Below are 23,805 nucleotides of genomic sequence, written 5' to 3' on the forward strand. Positions count from 1 at the left end.
ACTTGGAAAGAAGGTTCATTTATTCTCTTTAGGCATGTAGTTGAGGAGTAGTGTGACAAACATCGAAGGATGACTCGGGTAAGGATTATGCTTTATTGGCACTGCAGCAGGTTGGGAGGAGGGATGCAAGAATCTGAAGATAAATCAAACAAGAAGTTTCCTGCCAAATTTGGTCAAATTTTATTTGGAAAGTAAAGAGGCATACATTTTGAATCCCTGTATGAGGTAGTGAGAAGCTTGAACTTTTAACATTGTCTAGAATTTGAACTCAAATATTCAATGAAGACTGTTACCAATTGACAAGTAGTATTAGAATTTTTTATTTTATTACTAAACTATTATTAATAACAATAATGAAATAATTTCTTGGATTAGGTCATTGCAACCCCTTCTGTGAGGAGGCACCATTTTATTCCAAAATTACAGAATTAATTTACTGAATTCTTTAGAGGGAGTTACGTCGCCTTTTATGTATTTTCTACTAATTTATTTGTGTCGGTTTTAAGTATAAGTATTATTTTATTGAAAGTCGTTTGAATTTATAATCTGTAAATGAAAAATAAATAAAAAATCTTGAATTAAATGGATGATATTTGATTTCATATCAATTTTTATGAGAATGGAACCTTAAATTTTGAATTGTTAATAGTAGAATTTTAACTCAAAGAATACCAATACTAATACTAATACAAATGAGGGTGCATTGGTATGGTGTGGATAGGCTAGTTTTAACGCTTGACAATCTACACGAACCAACAACAAACAAAAAAGACCATCCCGCACGCATCTGTCGGGTCAGAACACAGAAAGCTAATTAGGGGCACTGCCTGGACTGAAACCAACAAGAAAAAGTCATCAAATCCCCAATTTACTCTTTTTATCATCTCCTTCCTCCTCTCCTTCTCCAATTTCTTATTCCTCTCACCATTTCCTTCTCTCCGATTACTCAAATGTGAACTCTTCTTCTTCTTCCGACAAATCATGTCCTTGTCTCACACTCTTGGCGGTCCATCTCGTTGCGGCCGCGTGCTTGGACCTTCCTTAGACAAGATCATCAAGAACGCTGCCTGGCGCAAGCACTCTCACCTCGTCTCCTCCTGCAAATCTGTTCTCGACAAGCTCGAAACCCTCTACGATTCCTCCTCCCCTGATCCTTCCTCTCCTCTATTTGGTCTCTCCCCCTCCGACGCCGATTCCGTCCTCCAACCACTCCTCCTCTCTCTCGATACCGCCTACGGTAAGGTGCTCGAGCCTTCGTTAGATTGCACCTTCAAGCTCTTCTCTCTCTCTCTTCTCCGCGGCGAGATCCACTCATCTGCTTCTGATTCCTGCCTTTACAGGCTCATCTACTCCGTCTGCAAGGTGGCTGGAATTGGCGAGGAGCCTGTTGAGCTTGCTGTCCTTCGCGTATTGCTAGCTGCTGTTCGCTCCCCGTGTGTTCTCATTCGGGGCGATTGCTTGCTTCACGTTGTTCGTACTTGTTACAATGTCTATCTCGGGGGACATAGCGGGACCAATCAGATCTGTGCCAAGTCTGTTCTCGCTCAAATTGTGCTTATTGTTTTCACCAGAGCAGAGGAGGACTCCCTGCACGTTTCCTTCAAGTCCATCTCTGTTAGTGAACTCTTGGCATTCACCGATAAGAACGTCAATGAAGGAAGCTCTGTTCAGTTCTGTCAGGGCTTTGTGAATGAGATAGTTGCGGCCAGTGAAGGGGCTCCCTCTTCTGATATCAAGCTTTCGTTGCAAACCCAAGTGCCTCCAATGCGGAACGGTGAAGGGGATGAGAAAGGTGACGAGGCCTTTGATGGAGCGGATTCACACAATGGCGGCAGCAGCAGCAGCAAGATTAGGGAGGATGCCTTTCTTCTTTTTAAGAATCTCTGCAAATTGTCCATGAAATTCTCATCACAAGAAGACCCGGATGATCAAATCCTTATCAGGGGAAAGACTCTCTCTCTGGAGTTGCTCAAGGTCGTCATCGACAATGGAGGTCCTATTTGGCGCTCAAATGACAGGCAATTACATGTTTTTCTTTTTCTCCTTTTCTAAACCTTCGTAAAATTTTCAAATGTAGTAGCTCCACTAATTGTTACCACAAAAAGCACGTCTGGGTTTTTTCATCTGGAATTCAGCTAAATAGATGATGGAAAATTGAATGCTTGTTATGGACTTCCAATTAAACTGTAGACTTTTTTTCTTTTCCCTCTCACATTTCTACCGTTTTCCATTTTGAGGGTCTTTAGCTTCATATCTAGTTCTGATTATTTAGCATTGCATTCTATTTTTACAAATTATTCTTTTGCATGGCAAATCCAAGTTGAATAATGGTCTTCCGCTTATGTTCATTGTTGAGAAGTTCTTTTTATACATGTGGTGAGTGTGAAAATTGTTGGATCTATGCAGGTGGTGCTGTGGATAATGTTTTTGTTCTAGATTTTGTACATCTTTTGCTCTCTGATTATATTAGGTATTACCTTATCCAATTTTTCATTCTAATTGATACAGGTTTCTCAATGCTATCAAACAATATCTCTGTCTATCACTCTTAAAGAACAGTGCATTGTCGGTTATGTCTATTTTCCAGCTTCAGTGTTCGATCTTTATTAGCTTGTTATCGAAATTTAGATCAGTTCTGAAAGCGGAAATTGGCATATTCTTCCCCATGCTTGTCCTTCGGGTGCTTGAGAATGTTCTCCAGCCGAGTTTCTTGCAGAAAATGACTGTCCTTAATTTATTGGAGAAGATCTCACAGGATTCACAGCTAATCATTGATATATTTGTGAACTATGACTGTGATGTAGATTCTCCAAACATATTTGAAAGGTATACACATCTCTATTGCATGCTTACTCTTCTTCTTTGCATTTGGTTACAATCTCTATCACCTGTGGAAGTATATGGACATGATAGTCTGTGTAGGAAGTACTAGCATGTAGCCTGGGCATTATTTGATTTTTCCTACTGGAATACTGATTGAGTTTTAATGCTGTTTCAAATGTTTATTGGAGCCCCCTGCTCTATGGCCACCCTTTGCACTTTGCTTTGGTTATTTTTTCAAAATTTTGTCTTATGTACATTTCAGGCTTAGTAAAAATTTGTATATGTAGTGGGAGGCTAGAAAATTTCATTAAATCAAGGCTGTCTATAATATTTTAAACTAAAACCTTAAAAGAAAAGCTTCTGCAATTTCAATATAAAGTAATTTGCAGATGCAAGTGCTCACTATGCTGATGTCTTGAAATGAGTTGAAAATTAACTTATAGAGGGGCAAAACTAGAAGAAAATGTCCTGGTAGGATATAGCTATTTATCCGACCACTGCCCATTTTAAGCACCCCAAAAATTTTGTTTGTGTCGTCTAAAACCGCAAAATGGAGTGACATATCGTTTGTACAAGTTATAAATAAACTGTCTGGTGTACATTCTTGTTTTAACTGGTGCTATTTATAGCACATGTATGAAATGTATATTATAGGTCTATAATAAGTTCTATCAAAAGTAGAACTAAGATATAGTTGTATTTTTAGGATATTTATCTCTTTACACCCTACAAGCTTTCTGGAGTCACATGCATAAATTGGACCTTAAATAGTTGAAGTGATTTGTAGTGAGCCCTTTGTGCTTTGGATAGGCATGTTAAATCAGACAAGAAGCTATGTAAATAGTGTTGACATTGTCAAGATAGGTAAAAGAGGAATCACTGAATGATAGTATAACTCTTATAACATATTCTAGAGCCAAGAAAAATTACAGATAACTGTAGAAACAACATGATAAAGAGAGGTGATAGTAGTGGAAGCTTTATGTGATGAGAATTTGTAGAAGAATCATTGTGGGGCTCAAAATTAGGTGGGCCTGCTTGGTGAAAACATCTTCTTGAGTAGTTGAATAATTGGCTAAGACGCGTGTGGCGAGGAAGTTAAGCAGAGTCATGGGAAGGCTAGTGGGGGAGCATCAACATGCTCATTAAGGGCATATAAAAATTGGACGTTGCTTTAGTTGCGAATGAAGTGGCGATAGCTTATTGAGAAGTGGGGCTGAAAGTCTGGTATGCAAGCTTGACATGGGAAAGGTTATGATCACATGTCCTGTATTTCTTGTTTTACATGCTAAATAGATTGGGTTTTGGTGCTAAATGGTGCTTGTGGATGAGGACTTGTGCTACCTTCTATTCTTTTCCAACGATGGTAAATGATGACCTATCGGTTTTTTAAGGCCTCTAGGGGTCTTAGATAGGGGAATCCTCTTTACCCATTGCTTTTATCATTGTGATGGAGGCCCTTAACAAGAATGATCTCCAAAGCAAGAGACCTTCAATTATTCAGGTCACTAGTGGTAGGGAAAGAGTAGGAATAGCGGGGGTGACTCATCGGTTATTCGCTGATGAGATACTATTATGCAAGTCAAGTCCTCAAGCTCATTGAATATTAGATGTATTCTACTATGCTTCCAAGTGGTCTTCGCTCCTAAGATCAATTTTGCAGACTTAGAGCTAGTTTCGGTTAGAGATGGAGAGGAACCCTCTGCTCTTGCCAAAATTTTGGTGTGTAGAGTTGCTAGTTAGCCCTTAAATAGTTGGGATTGCCTCTTGGGGCTAAGTTCAAAGACATCTTTGTACGGAACCTGGTTGTGAACATGTTTGAATCGAGACTAGTGTGATGAAAATGAGTTTCCTCTTGAAAGGGGAAAAAGTGACACTTACCAAGAGTACCTAACAGACCAATCTTCTATTTATCATTGCTAATCTTTTTGGTTATTTGTGGTGAAAAAGCTGGAGTTTATTCAATTTATTTTCTTGTGGGGTAATTCTTATGAGAAAAGAGGATTTCACTTGGTGGCTTAGAACGCGGTTAAATGACTGTTTCAGAGAGGTGGTGTTTGGATCAAATATGTGTTTGAGTTTGTCAAGGCTTTCCTAGGTAAGTTAGGGGCTTCAAAAATTCATTAGGGAGCAGACCAGTGTTTGGTGGAGAGAAATCAAAGTAAAATTTTGAACGGATGGTACAAGATGGTTTTTACGAGTTCTGGATGTCCTATGCTGTAGGAATTTGGAAGAAAATCTACATGGGTAGGGAGGAGTTTCATGGTTCAATTAGATGGAAAGTTGGGTCCGGCCAGAGCATGAGGTTTTGGTTGGATGAATAGAGTGAAGTCCGACTTTTGACTGGCGTTTTCCTAGTGATTTATTCCCTAGCTCGCAATGAAGAGGCCATGATTGCAGAGTTTTTCTCTGGTTCGTTCCATAATAGTGTTTAGGTGGACTTAATTGGGAATTTTAATGACTGGCAGGTGAAAGAGCATTTGAACTCATTTCAGTTTCTTTTCCAATGTATGAGGCCACTTGAGGCCTTGAGTGAGTCGGTTTGCAAGCTAAGATTCGAAGTGGATCTGCTCGGTTAAATCCTAATACTATCATTTGGCTAAGTGTGATAGAATCAATGAAAAATTTTCCTTTAAAAAACAGATATGAAGGATCAAGGTCTCACCTAGAGTGACTTTTTTTCATGAGAAGCAGCAAAGGATCCTATTTTAACTATAGACAATCTGATTAAAGGGGAAAAGTTATTGTGACTGGTGCTATTTGTGCAAGAAAGAGGCAGAATCTGGCAATCACCTTCTCCTTTGTTGTTCTTCATTTAACCGGCTTTGTTCTATGGCCTGTGGTCTAGTTGGGTGAGCTAGGCTATGGCTAGTTATTGAAAGTGGACTTTGGGTTTGGAGAGGCATCCATGGGAATAAGCGTTACAACAATACTTTAGACATTATCTTCATGGCGACCTTATGGGTAATTTGGACGGAAGGAAACAAAAAGGCTTTGAGGGCATATGATCTACTTTTAATAGATTTAGGAGTCTACAGTTTTAGATCTTGGTTTTTTTTTTCATTAAGGGTCATTATGTTTATATGTATAAGTATTTTGGGGAGTTTATTCATATTTTCACAGATCTGTAATTTTTTTGCATAGCCTAAGGGACTTCAGACCAATCAGTTTGGTAGAATATATTTATAAATTAATTGCAAAAGTCCTTGTTAGAAGAATGACTCTGGTGTTGGGTAAAGTAATAGAGGAATGTCAACACACTTTTGTTGGTAGAAGACAAATTTTTGATGCGGCTTTAGTAGCTAATGAAGTGGTTGACGGCTTTAGTAGCTAATGAAGTGGTTGATGAATTGATCTTCAGAAAGAGGGATGGTGTTCTTCGTAACCTCGATATGAACAAGGCATATGACCATGCGAGTTAGGACTTTGTTGACTACATGCTTCAGAGACTCGAGTTTGGGGAGAGATGGAGGGGATGGATTGACACTTGTATTGCTTCTGCTTCCTTTCCAGTGATTGTTGACAGTGTGTTTCATCATTTTTTAATGCATCCAGAGGGCTGATACAGGGAGATCCACTTTCACCATTGTTGTTATGGAAACTCTAAATAGAATGTTATTAAAAGCCAAGGAATGTGAACTATTCAGCGGGTTGAGAGTTAGTAGGGGAAGGCAGTTTGACGAGAAGTGCTATGCTTAATTGATAATTATAGTTTGGTTGATCTCCCTTTAAAAGGCGGGAAATGGACTTTGTGTAATGACAGAGTATCCCCCTCTTATTCAAGAATTGACAGATTCCTTGTCAGGCAGGATCTTCTTCTCTCTTCACCTGAGTCTCACTCAAAAGGTACTTTCTAGACCTCTCTCTGATTATTTTCCTATCTGTCTTCATCCTAGTGGCATCAAATGGGGCCCTGCTCCTTTTAAGATCGGTAACAAATGGTTTAAGTCTGAAAATTTCAAGTGTATGGTTGACAATGAGTGAAAAAACACTGTATGTAGAGGGACTCCCAGCTACCATCTTGCTTTCAAACTCAAATCTCTGAAAGAAAAAATTAAAATCTGAACTAAAGTTGTGGAGAAGGCTGATGAGAATCTGGTTAATAACCTCATGGAAGAGCTGAATTTTTTGGAAAGCATTGAGTTGGATTTGGGTTTATCCCTTGCTGACAGAGATAGAAAGGACAATAGACAACTGGAATTAGATTTGGAAGCTCTTTCCTGGAAACAAAAAGTTAGGGAGAACTGGATTAAAGGTCACAAAAACACAAAATATTTTCATTGCCTTGACAGTTACCACAAAAGCTTAAACTATGTTGATGAACTCTTCATTGATAATTCCAGAATTGAGGGTAATACAAAAATGAGGGACAAAGCACGTTTACATTTGCAGAATATGTTCACTGAAGAGACCCAGTGGAGACCGAAGTTAAATAACCTCCATTTTGACAAATTACATGACTCGGCTAGTGCTTTTCTGGAATATGAGTTTACTGAAGTGGAGGTTTTCGACTGCCTTAAAAATTATGAGGGGGACAAAGCTCCGGGCCCTGATGGGTTTAATATGAAATTTCTCCAAGAGTTTTGAGGTGTCGTTAAGAACGATATCATGGATTCTTCAAAGACTTTCATAAGAATGCTTCATTTGTCAAATTTATTAATTCCACTTTTATGATTCTGATCTCAAAGAAGAAAAATGCTTCAAATAATAAGGACTGCCGTCCTATCAGTTTGGTTGGGTGTATCTATAAACTCCTCTCTAAAGTACTGGGGCATAGATTAGCTAAAGTTGTTGGTTTGGTCATTGGGGAAAATCAACAAGCTTTTGTCTATGACCGTCAAATTACTGATGCTATTCTCAAGCCAATGAAGTGGTAGATGATGTCATTAGAAATAAAAAAAGAGGTTCTTTGCAAGCTTGACATGGAAAAGACTTTTGACCACGTCTCTTGGGATTTTATTGATTATATGCTGGAGAGATTAGGCTTCGGAATCAAATGGAGACGTTGGATCAAGGTATGTATCCACTTGTTTTGCCGTGATGATCTATGGTGGCCCTTCAAAATTCTTCAAGGTCTCCAGGGGCTTAAGGCAAGGTGATCCCCTCTTTCCTTTATTATTCATCATTGTTATGGGAGTCCTAAATAAACTTGTTTTACAAGCTCTTTCCTTAGGGCTGCTTAAGGGCATTTTGGTGGGTAGAAGAAGTCATCAAATGGAATTTTCTCACGTGTTCTTTACGGATGACACACTATTTTTTTGTCATGATAATCCCAGCAATATTTTGCACCTTAGATGCATTCTACTATGTTTTTAGGCTGTTTCCAGACTCAAAATTAACATGGACAAATCTAAATTGATTATGTTGGGGGAAAACTCTATTTCCGATGGATCTCTTGTTAATGTTCTTGGATGCAAAGCTGCCCGCCTCCCTGTTAAATAGTTGGGTGTCCCTCTCGGTGCCAAACACAAGGATAGTATCTCTTGGGAGCCGGTCATTGACACTGTCCAAAGCAGATTGGCTTGTTGGAAAAATAAATACTTATCTAAAAGTGGTAGAAGGACCCTAATCAAAAGCACAATGTCCAACCTTCTTATCTTCTATCTTTCAGTCCTCCCCATCCCCAAAAAAGTGATTAAATGTCTTGAATCCATCCAATGTCACTTTTTTGGGAGGAGGACGATTTGAATAAAAAGTTTCACTTGGTCAATTGGGATCAGTTGAAAAAACCTGTTAGAGTTGGTGGACTTGGTTTTAAATCCATTACTAGTCTCAACAATGTTTTACATGGTAAATGGATTTTGAGGTTTTGGAATGATGATACAAGTCTTCGGAAGTAAGTTATTGTTAGTAAATGGTTTGGAATGACGGTGAAAGTTATTGTTGGAAGAAAGTTATGGTGGATAAGAGTGCTTTCGGTTTTAGTCTTTGGAAGAGCATTTGGAATTCAAGAAATCTTGTCCTTAATAAATTCCAAATGGGTGATCAGCAAAGGTGATAAGGTTCGGTTCTGGCAAGACATTTGGTATGGCCAAACGAGCTTTCAAATCCAGTCCCAATATTTTTGCCATCGCTAGAGAGAAATCTATACTTATTGAAAAAGCCTATGGGGCTTCTACTTCTTTGTCATGGGATGTGGCTGTTATTAGGAATTTAAACGACTGGGAAGTGGTGAAATATGAAAATCTGCTTCGCCTTTTGTCTACTGCAAAAATTGGGTCTAGACATGATAAATTAAGCTGGAATTTATCCAAGAAAGGCTCTTTTTCCATGAAGTTCCTCTACAGTTTTTTGGCGGACGACAATGGTTCTCCTACTGTCTTCCCTCGTAAAATTATTTGGAATTCTCTTGCTCTACCCAGGATTTCCGTTTTTGCTTGGGAAGCTGCCATGGGTGCTATTCTTACACTTGATAACCTCATGAAAAGGGCTTTTGTTCTGGCTAACTGGTGTGTTATTTGCAAGTAGAATGCTGAATCATGTAACTATCTTCTCCTCTGGTGCCCCGTCTCCTATGAATTGTGCTCTATGATTTACAAGCTGCGTGGCTTTTCCTGGGTTATCTCTGGTTCTGTTAAAAGGGAGTTACTTGCCTGGGAAGACATCAAATTCAACAACAGATGGCACAGAGTTATTCCTCTTACAATCCTCTGGATCATTTGGAAGAAAAGAAACTACAGAACTTTTGAGAGCAGAGAAACTAACCTTCTATCAAGGACAAGTGGCTGCACTCTTTTGGTTCCATTGTTCTTGGTCGTAACCTTGTTTCTTTTGATGATCTTGGTTATATTGTAGATATTCTTACCGACCTATAAATTTCTTTTGTACATGGGTTCGCCCCCTTGGCGTCTCTTTAATATTATATCTTACTTTTATATAAAAAAAAATATTATTAGATGTGTATTGTTGGGTTTTCAAGCTGTATCTGGACTGAGTATCTACTTATCCAAGTCAGAATTAGTGAGATTTGGGGAAGACGAGGATTTTGAGATTTTGGCAAGTGCTTTGGATTGTAGAGTGGCAACTTTACCTATTAAGTTCTTGGTTTTATTAGTTGGGTTTAGTTTCAAAGCGGTGAGAACTTGGGAGCTCATGGTGGAGAGGGTGGAGAAGAGAGTGGCTGGGTGGAAGAGAGCCTTACTATCTAAAGGGGGTAGAATGACTCTGATTAAAAACACATTGAGTAACCTCCCAATTTATTTTGTCTCTACTGTCTGTACTGGTGAAAGTTGCTAAAAAGTTAGAGGCCATCCAGTGCAGATTTCTTTCGGGAGACTTGAAGGGGTGTGAAAAGTCCCATTTGGTTGCTTCAGAAGAGGTCAAGAAACCACTCGCATTGGGTGGTTTGGGTATTCGATCCATGATAGAAATGAATAAGATGCTACAAGGGAAATGGCTTTGGAGATTTCTGGTGGAGCAAGAGGCTTCATGGAGAAGGGTGGTAGCACTTAAGTATGGCATCAATGAAAATGGATTGTTTACAAGGCTGAACTCCAGGTTGCATGACAGAGGTTTATGGAAAAATATCAGTAAAGGCAGAACTCTTTTTCGGAGATACATCAGTTGGAAGGTAGGAATGGGGGACATATTCAGATTTTGGGAGGATTTGTGGTTGTTAGAGGGAGGCCCTATATGTGTGCAATATCTGCAGACTTATGCAATCACCCAACAGAAGGAGATCAAGATATGTGAGGCCTTCGGGGTTGGTTGCTGGAGGAGTGAGAGAGTGGTGGATTTTAGTTCAAAGACCTCTGAATGACTGAGAAATTGGGGATTATGAGAGATTACTTGGTATACTTTCCCAGATTACTTTTGGTGATAGTAGTGACATCCCTGTGTGGAGCCAGACAAAGAAGGGCGTGTTCACTGTTAAATCCTTTTACAGGTAGCTTGCTAAGCATAATGGTTCTAGTTGAAATATCCCATATAGGCAGATCTGTAAGACAAAGGTCCCACCTCGCATTTCGTTCTTTGCATGGGAGGCTAGTAGGAGCTGTATTCTTACTATTGACAAACTCCAAAGAAGAGGCAAAATTTTGGTGAATGCATGCTTCTTATGTAAGCGGACAGAGGAAAATTGTAATCATCAGCTTCTATGGTGTCTAGTGGTTTATAGACTTTGGACCATGGCTTATGCTTGGTATTAGTTGAGTGCTTGCTGGCTCGGTGAGAGATGAAATTTGGGTTTGGAAAGGTTTGGGTAGTAAGAGGAAACAAGCAGAGTTGTCCTGCTTGCTATTTTCTAGGTTGTGTGGAAGGAGAGAAACAAAAGGGTTTTTGAGGGGCTCGATGATGTTGATTTACATAAGAACAAATGGTTCTAGACCCTTGATTTTTTGTTAACAAATCACTTTATTATATCATCTTTAGAGTTAGGAAGCCTTCTAGATAATCTAATTGATTTATGAATATTTTTGTAATGAGTGGCACTCCCTTGGAGCCAATATTAATACATATACATATACATACTTTTTATTTAAAAAAAAATAAATATTTTTGTATACGGCTACACCTGCTTGGTGCCTTGTAATATTATTCTACTTTCTTTTAAAAAGTTATAAATCGAGGTCTTGCTCACATATTTGTATGTTCAAAACAGAGGATGGTGCAATTGCTGAGAAGCCATGAGGGAAGGAGGACGAGGCTGATGGATAGTGGTAAATAGAGAGGAGGAAGGAGAGAGAAATAAAACTAGGGAGGAAAGAGAAAGAATTAGTCTGAGCTGTAATGCAAAGAGAAAAAAAAAAAGATAGGAAGGAGAGAGAAAAGGTAACCAATAACTGTATTGGTAATTGGGTTTAATATTGTTATGTTTTCATTCTAAGAAGATTTTGTTTAACATTGATAGCAGGGAGAATAGAGAGGAAACACAATTAAAGGAGAGAGGGATATCCCTAGAAGGAAAGAGGAAAAAGTAATTAATAATGGGCTCTGATTCTGTGGAAGCATCTTAACCAAAAACATTTGATGACATATGAAGGGACTCAAAAGATATACAAGTCATTATAAAGTCTTGTTGATTCAGAATAAAAAGTTCTTAAAGTAGAGATATTTTGATGACAAGATATATTTATGTAATTGTGATGTTTATACACTATTGAGGTTTTTAGCTTGTTTAGAACTAGTATCTATTGGCTTATTTTTTTAATAGACATCTATAGGATTATCAGTAGTATGATTTTATTATTTTCTATTCAGTATGATCTTGTTTAGTTATTCTATAGTATAAGTTATTCCAACTAATTAACTTATTTTCTTATTTAGTAGAATTCCTAGATAGATTTGAAAATTTCTATTTTCATTATAATGTGGTACCTATAGTTAGGGTACTCTAGCTTAGTTTGTTTGTAGATTATTTATATGATTATTATATCACATGAGTTCTTTTGATTCAATTTTTTTTTGAAATAGAGTTATTTTGATTCAATTAGATTCGAAATCTGTAGTTTTTGTTCTTACTAAAATTTTCAAAATTTCCTGCTCTCTTACATTTCTTATATTTGGTTGATGTAAGATTAGTGTTTCATAATGCACCTTCATGTAGAAGGTGAAATGCCAAGCTATAAAGTAGGGACAAAATTGGCTTTGACACCGTGTACAATTTATTGATAAATTGTATTGTGTGTATTCATGTGTCAAATGGTGCTATTTATAGCACATGTACAACTAATAGAAGTCTAAGAAGTTTGATCAGAATTGGAACTAATATGTAGATATTTACTAGATAATATCCAATGATGTTTATCTCTTTATGGTTGAAGTTCCTGATTTTAAGTTCATAGAAGGGTCTCTGTCTCTGTCTCTGTCTAGCGTGCGCACGCATGTGCGTGCATATGGACCCAGGCCTGCCTGTATACAAAGGCCATGGACTGGACACACACCATATACACATGCATATGGACATGGTACGTTGCACACACTTATGACTCATTTTCTCATATGTATGCTGCATTCATCCGTGTCTGTTTCTTTATTTTCTTTTTTCTCTGGCATTTTGCTTTTATAAATGTATTTACACTCTTATAATTCCATCAGATATTTGCAGGATTGTCAATGGCCTCTTGAAAACTGCTCTTGGACCACCTCCTGGTTTGATCACAACCTTGTCTGCCATCCAGGATATTACTTTCCGGCATGAATCTGTGAAGTGCTTGGTTAACATAATCAAGGCAATGGCATCTTGGATGGACCAACAACTTCGAATGAGTGATTCATATGTACCTAGGGCTTCTGAAATTGATGCTACCACAGAGAATTATTCAAGTACAAGTGGAGAAGAAGGAAATATTCCTGACTTTGACTTGCACCCAGACATAACTTCTGAACCGTCAGATGCTGCTACTCTTGAGCAACGGCGGACTTATAAAATTGAACTCCAGGTACTATACTTTTCCGCTCTTTGAAGACATAATAACTTTGTCCCCACTTACTCTATTCCCAATATATTTGCCATCTTCAGGTGGGCTGTCCTGCATCATAATTTGCCATTTACTGATTGGCCACCACGTCTCTACATGTTTCTATTTTTCATTCTGTGCTCTATCTTACCGGGACTTCCACCTGGTTTGTTATGTGCTCACAACTTTACTGGGTTACATGCAGAAAGGCATATCACTATTCAACAGGAAACCTTCGAAGGGTATTGATTTTCTCATAAACACCAAAAAGGTTGGCAGTTCGCCAGAAGAAGTGGCTTCCTTCCTAAAGAATACTGCAGGCCTAAATGAAACTGTAATTGGTGATTATTTGGGTGAAAGGGAGGAGTTTGCTTTAAAAGTTATGCATGCTTATGTGGACTCATTTAATTTCAAGGGGATGGATTTCGGTGAAGCGATAAGATTTTTTCTACGGGGTTTTAGGTTACCTGGAGAGGCACAGAAAATTGATCGCATCATGGAGAAGTTTGCTGAACGCTTTTGCATATGCAATCCAAGCTCCTTTACTAGTGCTGACACTGCCTATGTTCTTGCATATTCTGTGATAATGCTTAATACAGATGCCCACAATAGTATGGTGAAAGATAAGGTTTTACTGTGAAACCTGTTCCTTTATGTAATTCTGCCCACAATCATGACGTGTGAGCTTTTGCTTTGCTTGGAAAATTTCTCATTTTTTTAACTCATAAAATATATGTAAAAATTAGCAATATTATTTAAGTTTTCTTTTTAGTTTTGGATTCCTCAAAATTGCCATCTTCTTGAGAAAATTTTAGATCCCATGTGGAAGCTGCTTCAAAATCTTTGGATATGTTATTTGCCATCTGTTTCTGGCTGTTGTTAAAAATACACTGAAGAATTTGTAAAAAAAGAAATACTGATTTCCTATATGCAATTAGTTATCAGAAATGTGGAATTTATATTAACCTCATTCTTTCTATTATGCATTTCTCTGCTCTTCAGATGTCAAAGGCTGATTTTATTAGAAACAACCGAGGTATAGATGATGGGAAGGATTTACCTGAAGAATATCTTGGTGCCCTTTATGATCAAGTTGTAAAAAATGAAATTAAGATGAATGCTGATTCTTCTGCTCCACTGAGCAAGCAGGCAAACAGCTTGAACAAACTATTGGGTTTGGATGGTCTTATCAACTTAGTCTCTTGGAAGCAGACGGAAGAAAAGCCACTCGGGGCAAATGGACTTCTCATAAGGCACATTCAAGAACAATTTAAGGCCAAGTCAGGAAAATCAGAGTAAGCTATGATGAAATTTCAATTTTTAGAAAGACATTGGAAGCAAAATTACTTACTGTTGATCTTCATCTGCACATTTTCTCATTGAAGAAGTTTAGAATAATTTGGAGCAGTTTTTCCATCCAGAGGTTAGGTACACTGTACATCATTTCAGTGCCATAGTTTGTGATAAATTGGAAATTGATCGAAGTGATGCTGGCTTTGCATGTTTAATTTGTTGGCTTCTTGTGATAGGCGTCTTCATCGTATGAGGGATTATCAAAAGTAAACTTACTTTGCATGATAAAGAGTCCTGGGTCTTATAGGAAGGGACAAGTTTTCCCCTTCTGGCCTCCTATTTCTCAGAATACCTTGTTTTCATCATCTTTCTTAAGAGCACCGACACTTTACCAACATATTTCTTCTCATGTATTAAAACTAGAAATTATCTTAGTTCCTTTTATTTGTTTTTCAGGTCTGTTTATCATGCTGTTACGGATGTAACAATCTTGAGATTTATGATTGAAGTCTGCTGGGGCCCAATGCTTGCTGCCTTTAGTGTGACTCTTGACCAAAGTGATGACAGGCTTGCTGCTTCTCTGTGCTTAGTGGGTTTCAGATATGCTGTCCATGTCACTGCTATTATGGGTATGCAGACCCAGAGAGATGCCTTTGTTACTTCTATGGCAAAGTTCACTAATCTTCACTGTGCAGCAGATATGAAGCAAAAAAATGTGGATGCTGTAAAGGTGAAGGCTTTAAACATATAATCAGAGGAAAAATCTCCTTGCAGTTATTATATGCTCAGATAAAAAATTATGCATGTACTCTTTTTTCTCCAATGTGTTGTGAAGATGGAGCTGACCAAGTCTTCACATGTTGTACTTCCATGATTTTTATCTTCTGTTCCTCGACAATATATGTGGTCATTTTGTCAGGATAAATTTATATTTAAGTAATCAAAGTTTATGTAACTAGCTTTAATTTATTAAGCAGAAGTTAGAAATTCTATATCATAGCTAATTTCTATCTGTTTGTGTGGTGTGTCTGGGGCAGTTAGTCTTTTTGTGGTATCCCTCTATATCTGTATTAACTCTGGATTTGACATTGTACAGGCGATAATAACAATTGCCATCGAGGATGGTAACCACCTTCATGAAGCTTGGGAGCATATATTGACATGCCTTTCTCGAGTCGAGCATCTGCAGCTATTGGGAGAGGGGGCACCAAGTGATGCATCCTTTTTAGCAGCTTCTAATGTTGAAACAGATGACAAAACTCCTAAGGCTATTGGTTTTCCAAACCTAAAGAAAAAAGGAAGTCTCCAGAATCCAACTGTTATGGCATTTGTCCGAGGGGGTTCATATGACAGCACGATGGTTGGAGTCTATTCAGGATTGGTAACTCCAGAACAGATTAACAATTTCATTTCTAACTTGAATCTGCTGGACCAGATTGGAAATTTTGAGTTAAACCATGTTTTTGCTCATAGCCAAAGGTTGGGCAGTGAAGCGATAGTGGCTTTTGTTAAGGCTCTCTGCAAAGTTTCAATGTTGGAGTTGCAGTCCCCAACAGATCCCCGTGTGTTTAGCCTCACAAAATTAGTTGAAATTGCGTAAGATTCTTATCTCTTACCTTCAGATTTTTGTTTTACTTGTATCCTGTTTGACAGAAAAAAGGTTATTGCAATATTAATATGGTATGTTAAAAGGAAATTTGTGTATTTTCCTTGGTGATCTATTGTTGCAAGGACAAATATATTCTTTTTAACTGGAGTTGAACTTTGCAGAAATTCCATAGTATTTAGACTTTTGTACTTTTTTCAGTAAATTTATGAAATTCCTTGATGGCTCTCCTGTTTCCTTGTGCTTTCTTTAATTATCATTCTAAATCTAAAAGGTGATATGATGATAGATTCTTTGGAAATTATAATTTTGCTGCTTTCAGAAATGTTACTAATTTGGATATCATAAATTTGTTGCAGGCATTATAATATGAACCGCATAAGATTGGTTTGGTCTCGCATATGGAGTGTTCTCTCCGATTTCTTTGTATCAGTTGGATTGTCCGAGAATCTATCTGTTGCAATTTTTGTAATGGACTCATTACGGCAACTTGCTATGAAGTTCTTAGGGCGTGAGGAGCTAGCAAATTACAATTTCCAAAATGAATTTCTCAGACCATTTGTCATTGTTATGCAAAAAAGTAGCTCTGCTGAAATTAGGGAATTAATAGTTCGGTGCATTTCTCAAATGGTACTGAGCCGCGTCAGTAATGTGAAATCTGGTTGGAAAAGTGTTTTCATGGTATGTTAAGCTTCAGTAATAAATTTATATTTTCATACTCTTTACGTGGAAAATCTGATATACCAAATTTTTGGTTGAGGAATAAATTTAAGTGAATGGAAATATTCTGAGGAAAAACATTGCATTATATTTCATTTCTGTTTGTCAATATTGAGGGAGTCTGGAAAAAAGTGAAAAAAAAAGTTTATGGGAGAAGCTTTGGTTAATTCAGGCAGACGAGGGGAATTATATAATTTTTGGAAATCTGTTGGGAAGAAATAAATTTGTTGAATTATTCTCATATAAATTAACATTTGTCTGATTGTCATGTTGCATTATCTAGTCAGGTAAATAATGTTTGTCTCTGTTATTAAAACATATAAGTGTAGAAATGATCACTTAAAGTTGTATGCTATTTTAAAATCTGTGATATATCTTCAAAAGTTGTATGCTATTTTAAAATCTGTTAAATTCTTTAAGAAAACTAGAGTTAAAATGTGCTTCAAAAGGTCAGATATGACAAAATGTCAGATTGGGATACGTCTAGGATCAGTAGTCAGTTGAAGGTAGCCCATCCTATATTAATTTCTTTGAGAGTGAAGGTTATAACTGAGATTCCTCATGTTTCCTATGAGTATACAACTAAATTCCAAGTACTTCTATTAGCACAAGTGTGGCTCTGTCAGTACTGACTGCAATGAGAATCCTATTTCTCCAACATGTTTCTCCTTTTAGGTTTTCACAACTGCTGCAGCTGATGAGCGGAAGAATATAGTCTTGCTAGCCTTCGAGACGATGGAAAAAATTGTACGAGAATATTTTCCGTATATTACTGAGACAGAGACTACAACTTTTACAGATTGTGTTAGATGCCTTATCACTTTCACAACTAGCAGGTTTAACAGTGATGTTAGCCTCAATGCTATTGCGTTTCTGCGGTTCTGTGCTTTAAAACTTGCAGATGGGGGACTTGTTTGGAACGAGAAGAGCAAAATTGATGGTTCATCCACTCCAGTGTTAACTGAGGATTCCCCAAACATTCAGAGACTCATTGATGTAGATGAGCATGCATCATATTGGGTTCCTTTGCTGACAGGTATAATGCGGTTGTACTGAAAGTAATGGTAAAACTTTGCATTATAGATTTTTTCTGCTCCCCCGAGAGGGGGGGGGGAGGGATTGGTGGGTTTCCTATTTGAGAGAGCCACCATCCTAAAAGGACTGAACTGAATCTGAAGTTTATTCTTTAAGATCTTCAAAAATCACATGAATGTAAATCACTTGTCTAGCTTTTGTTGTTTAAAGTGCGTCATGACTCTGCTAGGGCCCTTGATGCTCAGTTGTTGGCAAATGTTAATGAGTAACTAATCCTTTATTCCTCTGCTGAAATTGTTTTAGGGAGAGTGAGGACAGTTTCTCCATAGCACAAACCTCCACTCTACTTTAAGCTTCATATGTTCTGAGGATTAATGTGCCTTTTACTGCGCTGAAGTTTTAATTTTTTCTGTATTATTGTTCAGGTTTGTCTAAACTGACATCTGATCCCAGGTCGGCGATCCGAAAGAGTTCCTTGGAAATGCTTTTTAACATTCTAAACGACCACGGCCATCTGTTCTCTCGACCTTTTTGGATTGGTATCTTTAGTTCCGTTATTTTTCCCATATTTAATAGTATATGGGGCAAAAATTACCCTTTTGTTAGAGATGAACATGATTTGCCATCTTCGAGAACTCCATGCATTGAGGGAAGTACCTGGGATTCTGAAACATCTGCTGTGGCAGCACTGTGTTTGGTGGATCTATTTGTCAGCTTTTTCAGTGTAGTGAGGTCTCAACTACCAAGTGTAGTATCGATACTCACAGGATTTATCAGAAATCCTGTTCAGGGTCCTCCAAGCTCAGGGGTTGCTCCATTACTACGATTGACGGGTGAATTGGGTACCAGATTTTCTGAAGGTGAATGGAAAGAGATTTTTCTAGCTTTGAAAGAAGCAACATCATGTGCATTTCCAGGTTTTATGAAGGTCTTGAGAATGATGGATGACATTTATGTGCCTGAAAATTCACAATCATATGCTGATGTCGAAGTAACATCTGATCTTGGATTGACCAGTGATGACCTAGATGATGACAATCTGCAAACTGTGTCATATGTGGTTTCAAGAACAAAAAGTTATATAAATGTTCAACTAATCAATATACAGGTTCTATCTCTATCTCTCTCTCTCCTTTTTTTCCCCTGTTAGATTTGTGTATGCGCACATGTGTGTATTTCTTGTTTTCTACTGTCATCTCAATTTACACCATGTTCGAGCAGTGATATCCCTTGGACAGCTGAGTATCTAGAGATGAAATTTTATGAAAGGACCATGTAACTGATTGATGATATAAGATAATTGAAACAATGATTAATTTTTTCTTATTTTCTTTGTTTGTAGTTCTCTCTCTCTCTCTCTCTCTCTCTCTCTCTAAAAAGTTCTCTCTATCCTTCCTGTGCCCTTCGGGAATCTATTAGGCCGACCATACTCTTGCCTTCTCTTCATGAGCTCTTTCGGAAGAAGATATCTAGCTATTGAGAACAAATCCTTTGATTTGGTTTGTAAAGGGAAAAGATTGGATTGTTTGAGGATTACCGAAAATGGGTGGGGTTTTCGCCGCTCGATCGTTCTCAATAAGGAGGAGTACAACTGGTTCTTAGATGCGCTTGACGAGTTTTCGTGGAGATGGAAACCGGGGACTTGGGCGAAACATTTTGTTCAGAGAAGTTTCGAGTTATGGTTGTCGTATGGATGGAATAGAATAGGCGAGTATCTGGTTTTAACACTACAGGAAGATAAGTAGGCTAAAAGAATTTTTTTTTTCCTGGTGGTATGGAAGGGAGAGGCTGGTGGAGGTTATTGGTTGCTGTCTTCTCCGGGGAGGAGTTATGGCGGCTAGGGTTAGGGTTTGGTGCAGATGGGGTTATTTAAATCCATATGCTTTTGATCTGGGTCGTCCATCGCGTTTGATCTGGACCGTCCGATCGCAATTAAATAGGGAATGAATCTGGACCGTTTATCGCGATCCAATCTGGGCCATCCATCGCGATTCACTTTGGACCATCTGATCGCGTTTGAATCTAGCCATTTGATTGCGTTTGGGAGGGAGTGCATCCAGGCCGTCTGTGCGCCCGGGAACGGACCTCAGCCGTTCGATCGCAGGCACGTGGATTGCCCACATGGCCTCTCGCGTGGCCTACCGCGTCAGTGTCTCTACCACTTGGCGCGTCCTGGTTGGTCAGGACTGCTGACTGGGCGTATGGCATAGTAAACTTTTCAAAATTACGTTTTGACCCCTCTTTTCTTATTTTTCTTTCAAAAATACCCCCAAAATCTAAATTTTCTCCATTTTTTCCCAAAATTATTTTCAATTTAATCTTCCATCAATTTTATTTCATTTTTTTATCCCAAATTAAACAAAATAAAATACTTCACAAAACAAGAATATGGCTGTTTTTGAGGCTTACTAGAGGTCTGATGTGAATGTGATTTGGTCCATTAATGTTAACAGAAATCTAAGTGATTGGGAGTTGGAGGAATATGAAGGTTTGTTGCAGCTTTTGGCGGAACAGAAAATTTCTTGTGAGGATGATCTGCTTGTGTGGAATATGGAAAAAAGGGCTTATTTTCTGTTTCTTCTTATTATCAGTTTTTGTGCATGGATAGAGAAGTGGGCAGGACAGTTTTTCCGGCTAAACAAATTTGGAAGACCTTGGTTCCTCCTCGTGTGTCTTTTTCTGCTTGGGAGGCTTGCTGGGAGAAATTTTAACTAATAAGCGTAGAATCAAGGGCTGCATTCTGGTGAATGGGTCCTATTGTTGTCTGAAGGCGGAGAAAACTTGTAACCGTTTATTATTGTGGTGTCCCATGGCTTATTGTTTGTGGACTTCTATTTATGGTTTGATGGGCATTAATTGGGTTATTGTTGATTCGGTGGGGGGTGAGATTTGGGGTTGGGATGGTTTAAATGTAAAAAGTTAAGTTAATGTGATCCCTTCGACAGTTTTTTGGGTCTTATGAAAAGAAAGGAATAATAAAGTGTTTGATAGTGAGACTAGTAGCATGATTAGGTTAAAAAATAGGTGATTGTATTATTTTGGGTATATATTGTTAGGGCATGACATTATTAGTGACGTGAATTTTGAGACTGTCATTGATTTACTAATTTTATTGTAAAGTTTTATATATGGTTGGTACCCCGTTTTTGGTACCTTGCTAATACACAATTGATACTTTTTATTTTTTTAAAAAATGATTAATTTTGTAAATGAGCAGAAGACAAAAAGCTTCAAGAAAAGGCTCCTTTATACTCCAGTGATAAGCAACTGTTGCTATCATCCAAGATAATTCCCTAGCAGTTTTAAAAAAATTGGTTTTAATAGAAAGTATTGACCACTTTAGTTACAATTCCCCAATTTCCCTGCCGTGCCTATTTACTATGAACATATAGTAGTGAAGCTTCATTTTTGGTTGTTTTACATTGAAGGATAAGAACCTGTGATATGCTGTCCATATTGATCAATGCCATTCTGTTTGTGTTTTATCATTTCAGATTGTAAGTGATTTGTCGAAGGCACATATACAGTCCTTGGCAGTATCTCACATAAAAATTCTTACAGAGATATTTTCATCTATTGCATCACATGCCCACCAACTGAACTCTGACATAGTCCTGCAAAGGAAACTACAGAAAGCTTGCTCTATCCTGGAGCTTTCTGAACCTCCCTTGCTCCATTTTGAGAATGAGGCTTACCAAAATTACCTCAACTTCCTCCAAGATTTGGTGGAAGATAATCCATCTGTATCCGAAGAGATGAAGCTAGAATCTGAGCTTGTTGCTGTATGTATGAAAATACTGGAGATATATCTAAACTGTACTGGGTGTCTATCCACTCAATCAAAAGCAAAGCAGCCAACGATACATTGGATTGTTCCGTTGGGATCAACAAGAAAAGAAGAAGTAGCTGCCAGGACTTCTTTAGTTGTGTCAGCATTGGAGGTATTGAGTGGATTGGGAAGAGATTCATTTAGGAGTTATCTTTCAAGCTTTTTCCCTTCGTTGGTAGATCTTGTGTGCAGTGAGCATAGCTCGGGACAAGTTCCGCTTGTTTTGAGCAAGATGTTTCAGTCATGTATAGGCCCAATAATGATGGAATGATAAAACACCATACGATATTATACACATTATGTTATTGTCAGATCACAGTTTTGACCTTTTCATTTGGATAGGACAAGAGCCAAGGTTGTCTATGCACAATCGTGTTACTCTATATTTTTTGTAGTATATGCAAAGGTCCTTTCGGTATATGTGTAATTTTTTTTATGGAGAAAATGTAATTCTAGATGTGCTGGTGATACCGATTCAACAGAAACTCAAATGGTCAAATGCAGAGGCCTTATATCTTATATATGATACTTCTTGTCTTTCCTTTGTAAAGCTCAACAGTCCTATTAATAAAAAATATCATGTAAACTAGAAGTAAAGTATCAGTTTAATCCATAAATTGTTATACATAATGTTTTAAGATTTTAATTCGGTGCGGTCGGAACCGTTTTAATTTTGGTCCGGTCTAGTAACAAGCAGCAGCGGACCACAATTTTTTTTTCTTTTTTTCACTGGGGGATGGTCTAGATACAGAGATATATATAGGCTCATTGTTATTCCCATTATGATATTAGTTTTAAAGAGTGTTTTAGAGATTGTATAAAGAAATATATTTAAAAAGTTATAAACAATCTTCCTATATTTTACATGCTTAAAGTTATAAGTTTACGTCCTATTTTTTAATTACAAAATGAAAAAAAAACTTAAATATACTACTTATAAACACTCTTTTTAGTTTTGAAGTTAATTTTTTTTATAACAATTAAGTCAAATATTTTTACTCATCGGGGGTCATATTTCAAAGATAAATAATTTGATAATAATGAGTGGCTATTTCTTGTAAGTAAAATAATTATGAAGAGAAGACAAATATATATCTTAGAGTAATAAGCATATATAAATAGGAAAATAATACTTGTGTGTTACCTCCTTCTATTTGTACCCATTAGACATTGATTACGATATTCATTTTCATTTAGTTATATTTCTCATTATTTTAGCTTAATAGATAATAAATAATAAATAATAAATAATTACAACATTGATTATTTATTATAATAATTACAAATAATAAATAAAACTTAACAAATAGTGACAAATAAAAATATAACTAAAAAGAAAAGCCAAAACTTATAGAATTAAGCATGAGTATGGTCCAAATACTTTTGATTTTAGCCAAAAAAGCAGAAAAAGTATACATGTATAGTATAAATATTTTTTAAAAAATAATCAGTAATAAATGATTCATACGTATCTAAACTAAAAAAAAAAAAAAAAAACTATATTCTTTAAATTGTTAAAGATTTGAACTCAAAATTTCTTTCTTTTATGGTTTAACCATCCAACACTACGCAAATATTTTAAGTAATAATTTTTGTTAACTCTAAAAAATATTATACATATCAAAAGTCTAAGTAAAGTTTGTAATTGAAGTTATTATATATGTTGACAATTATGCACACAATCCATATATATATATATATATATACACACACACACATAATACAATTAAGTTAAATGTTGGCGTTAGGTAAGTTCATCAATCATGTATCATAATTCTTGTATATTACGTACCCAACATGCAATTTTATTTTTGAGGGAACTCAACAAATCAATCTTTATATTATAATAAGTAATTTTCATTCAAAAATTAATAACTGATTTCCAAGTGTCCAACTTGTTCAAAGTTGAAATTTTTTGGTGAGATTGAGTCAAAGACATGAAAAAGACTTTGATTGTTTCAATTTTTTTTTAAAAAAAAGGCCACAGAGATGAATTTTTTTTGAAGCAATAATTTAAGTAATTTGTTGAGAATGAGAGAATCTATACATACACATGTTTTTTAATTAAAAAGTCCACAACTACAAGTTATTATAATATGGAA

General features: G+C 37.0%; 1 protein-coding gene across 1 annotated transcript; it reads left to right on the forward strand.

The window, feature by feature from the left end:
• The first annotated feature begins 764 nt into the window (after window positions 1-764).
• On the forward strand, window positions 765-22,224 carry LOC110825616 (brefeldin A-inhibited guanine nucleotide-exchange protein 1-like). Its single transcript, XM_088206699.1, has 11 exons — window positions 765-2,018; window positions 2,509-2,826; window positions 12,869-13,202; window positions 13,426-13,848; window positions 14,223-14,515; window positions 14,970-15,243; window positions 15,610-16,109; window positions 16,479-16,800; window positions 17,515-17,875; window positions 18,300-18,982; window positions 21,369-22,224. The coding sequence occupies exons 1-11, from the start codon at window positions 982-984 to the stop codon at window positions 21,972-21,974; spliced, it is 5,151 nt and encodes a 1,716-aa protein (XP_088062825.1). The 5' UTR covers window positions 765-981; the 3' UTR covers window positions 21,975-22,224.
• The last annotated feature ends 1,581 nt before the right edge of the window (window positions 22,225-23,805 follow it).

The sequence above is a fragment of the Carica papaya genome, chromosome 6, assembly GCF_054855325.1.
Source record: "Carica papaya isolate Zhongbai chromosome 6, ASM5485532v1, whole genome shotgun sequence".
Taxonomy (NCBI): domain Eukaryota; kingdom Viridiplantae; phylum Streptophyta; class Magnoliopsida; order Brassicales; family Caricaceae; genus Carica; species Carica papaya.

Excerpts from the sequence above, each read along its gene's own strand:
- LOC110825616 (XM_088206699.1), top strand. The coding sequence starts at position 982 with ATGTCCTTGTCTCACACTCTTGGCGGTCCATCTCGTTGCGGCCGCGTG. Across the intron at positions 13,849-14,222 it reads ATAGTATGGTGAAAGATAAG|ATGTCAAAGGCTGATTTTAT; the intron begins GTTTTACTGTGA and ends TCTGCTCTTCAG. Across the intron at positions 15,244-15,609 it reads AAAATGTGGATGCTGTAAAG|GCGATAATAACAATTGCCAT; the intron begins GTGAAGGCTTTA and ends GACATTGTACAG.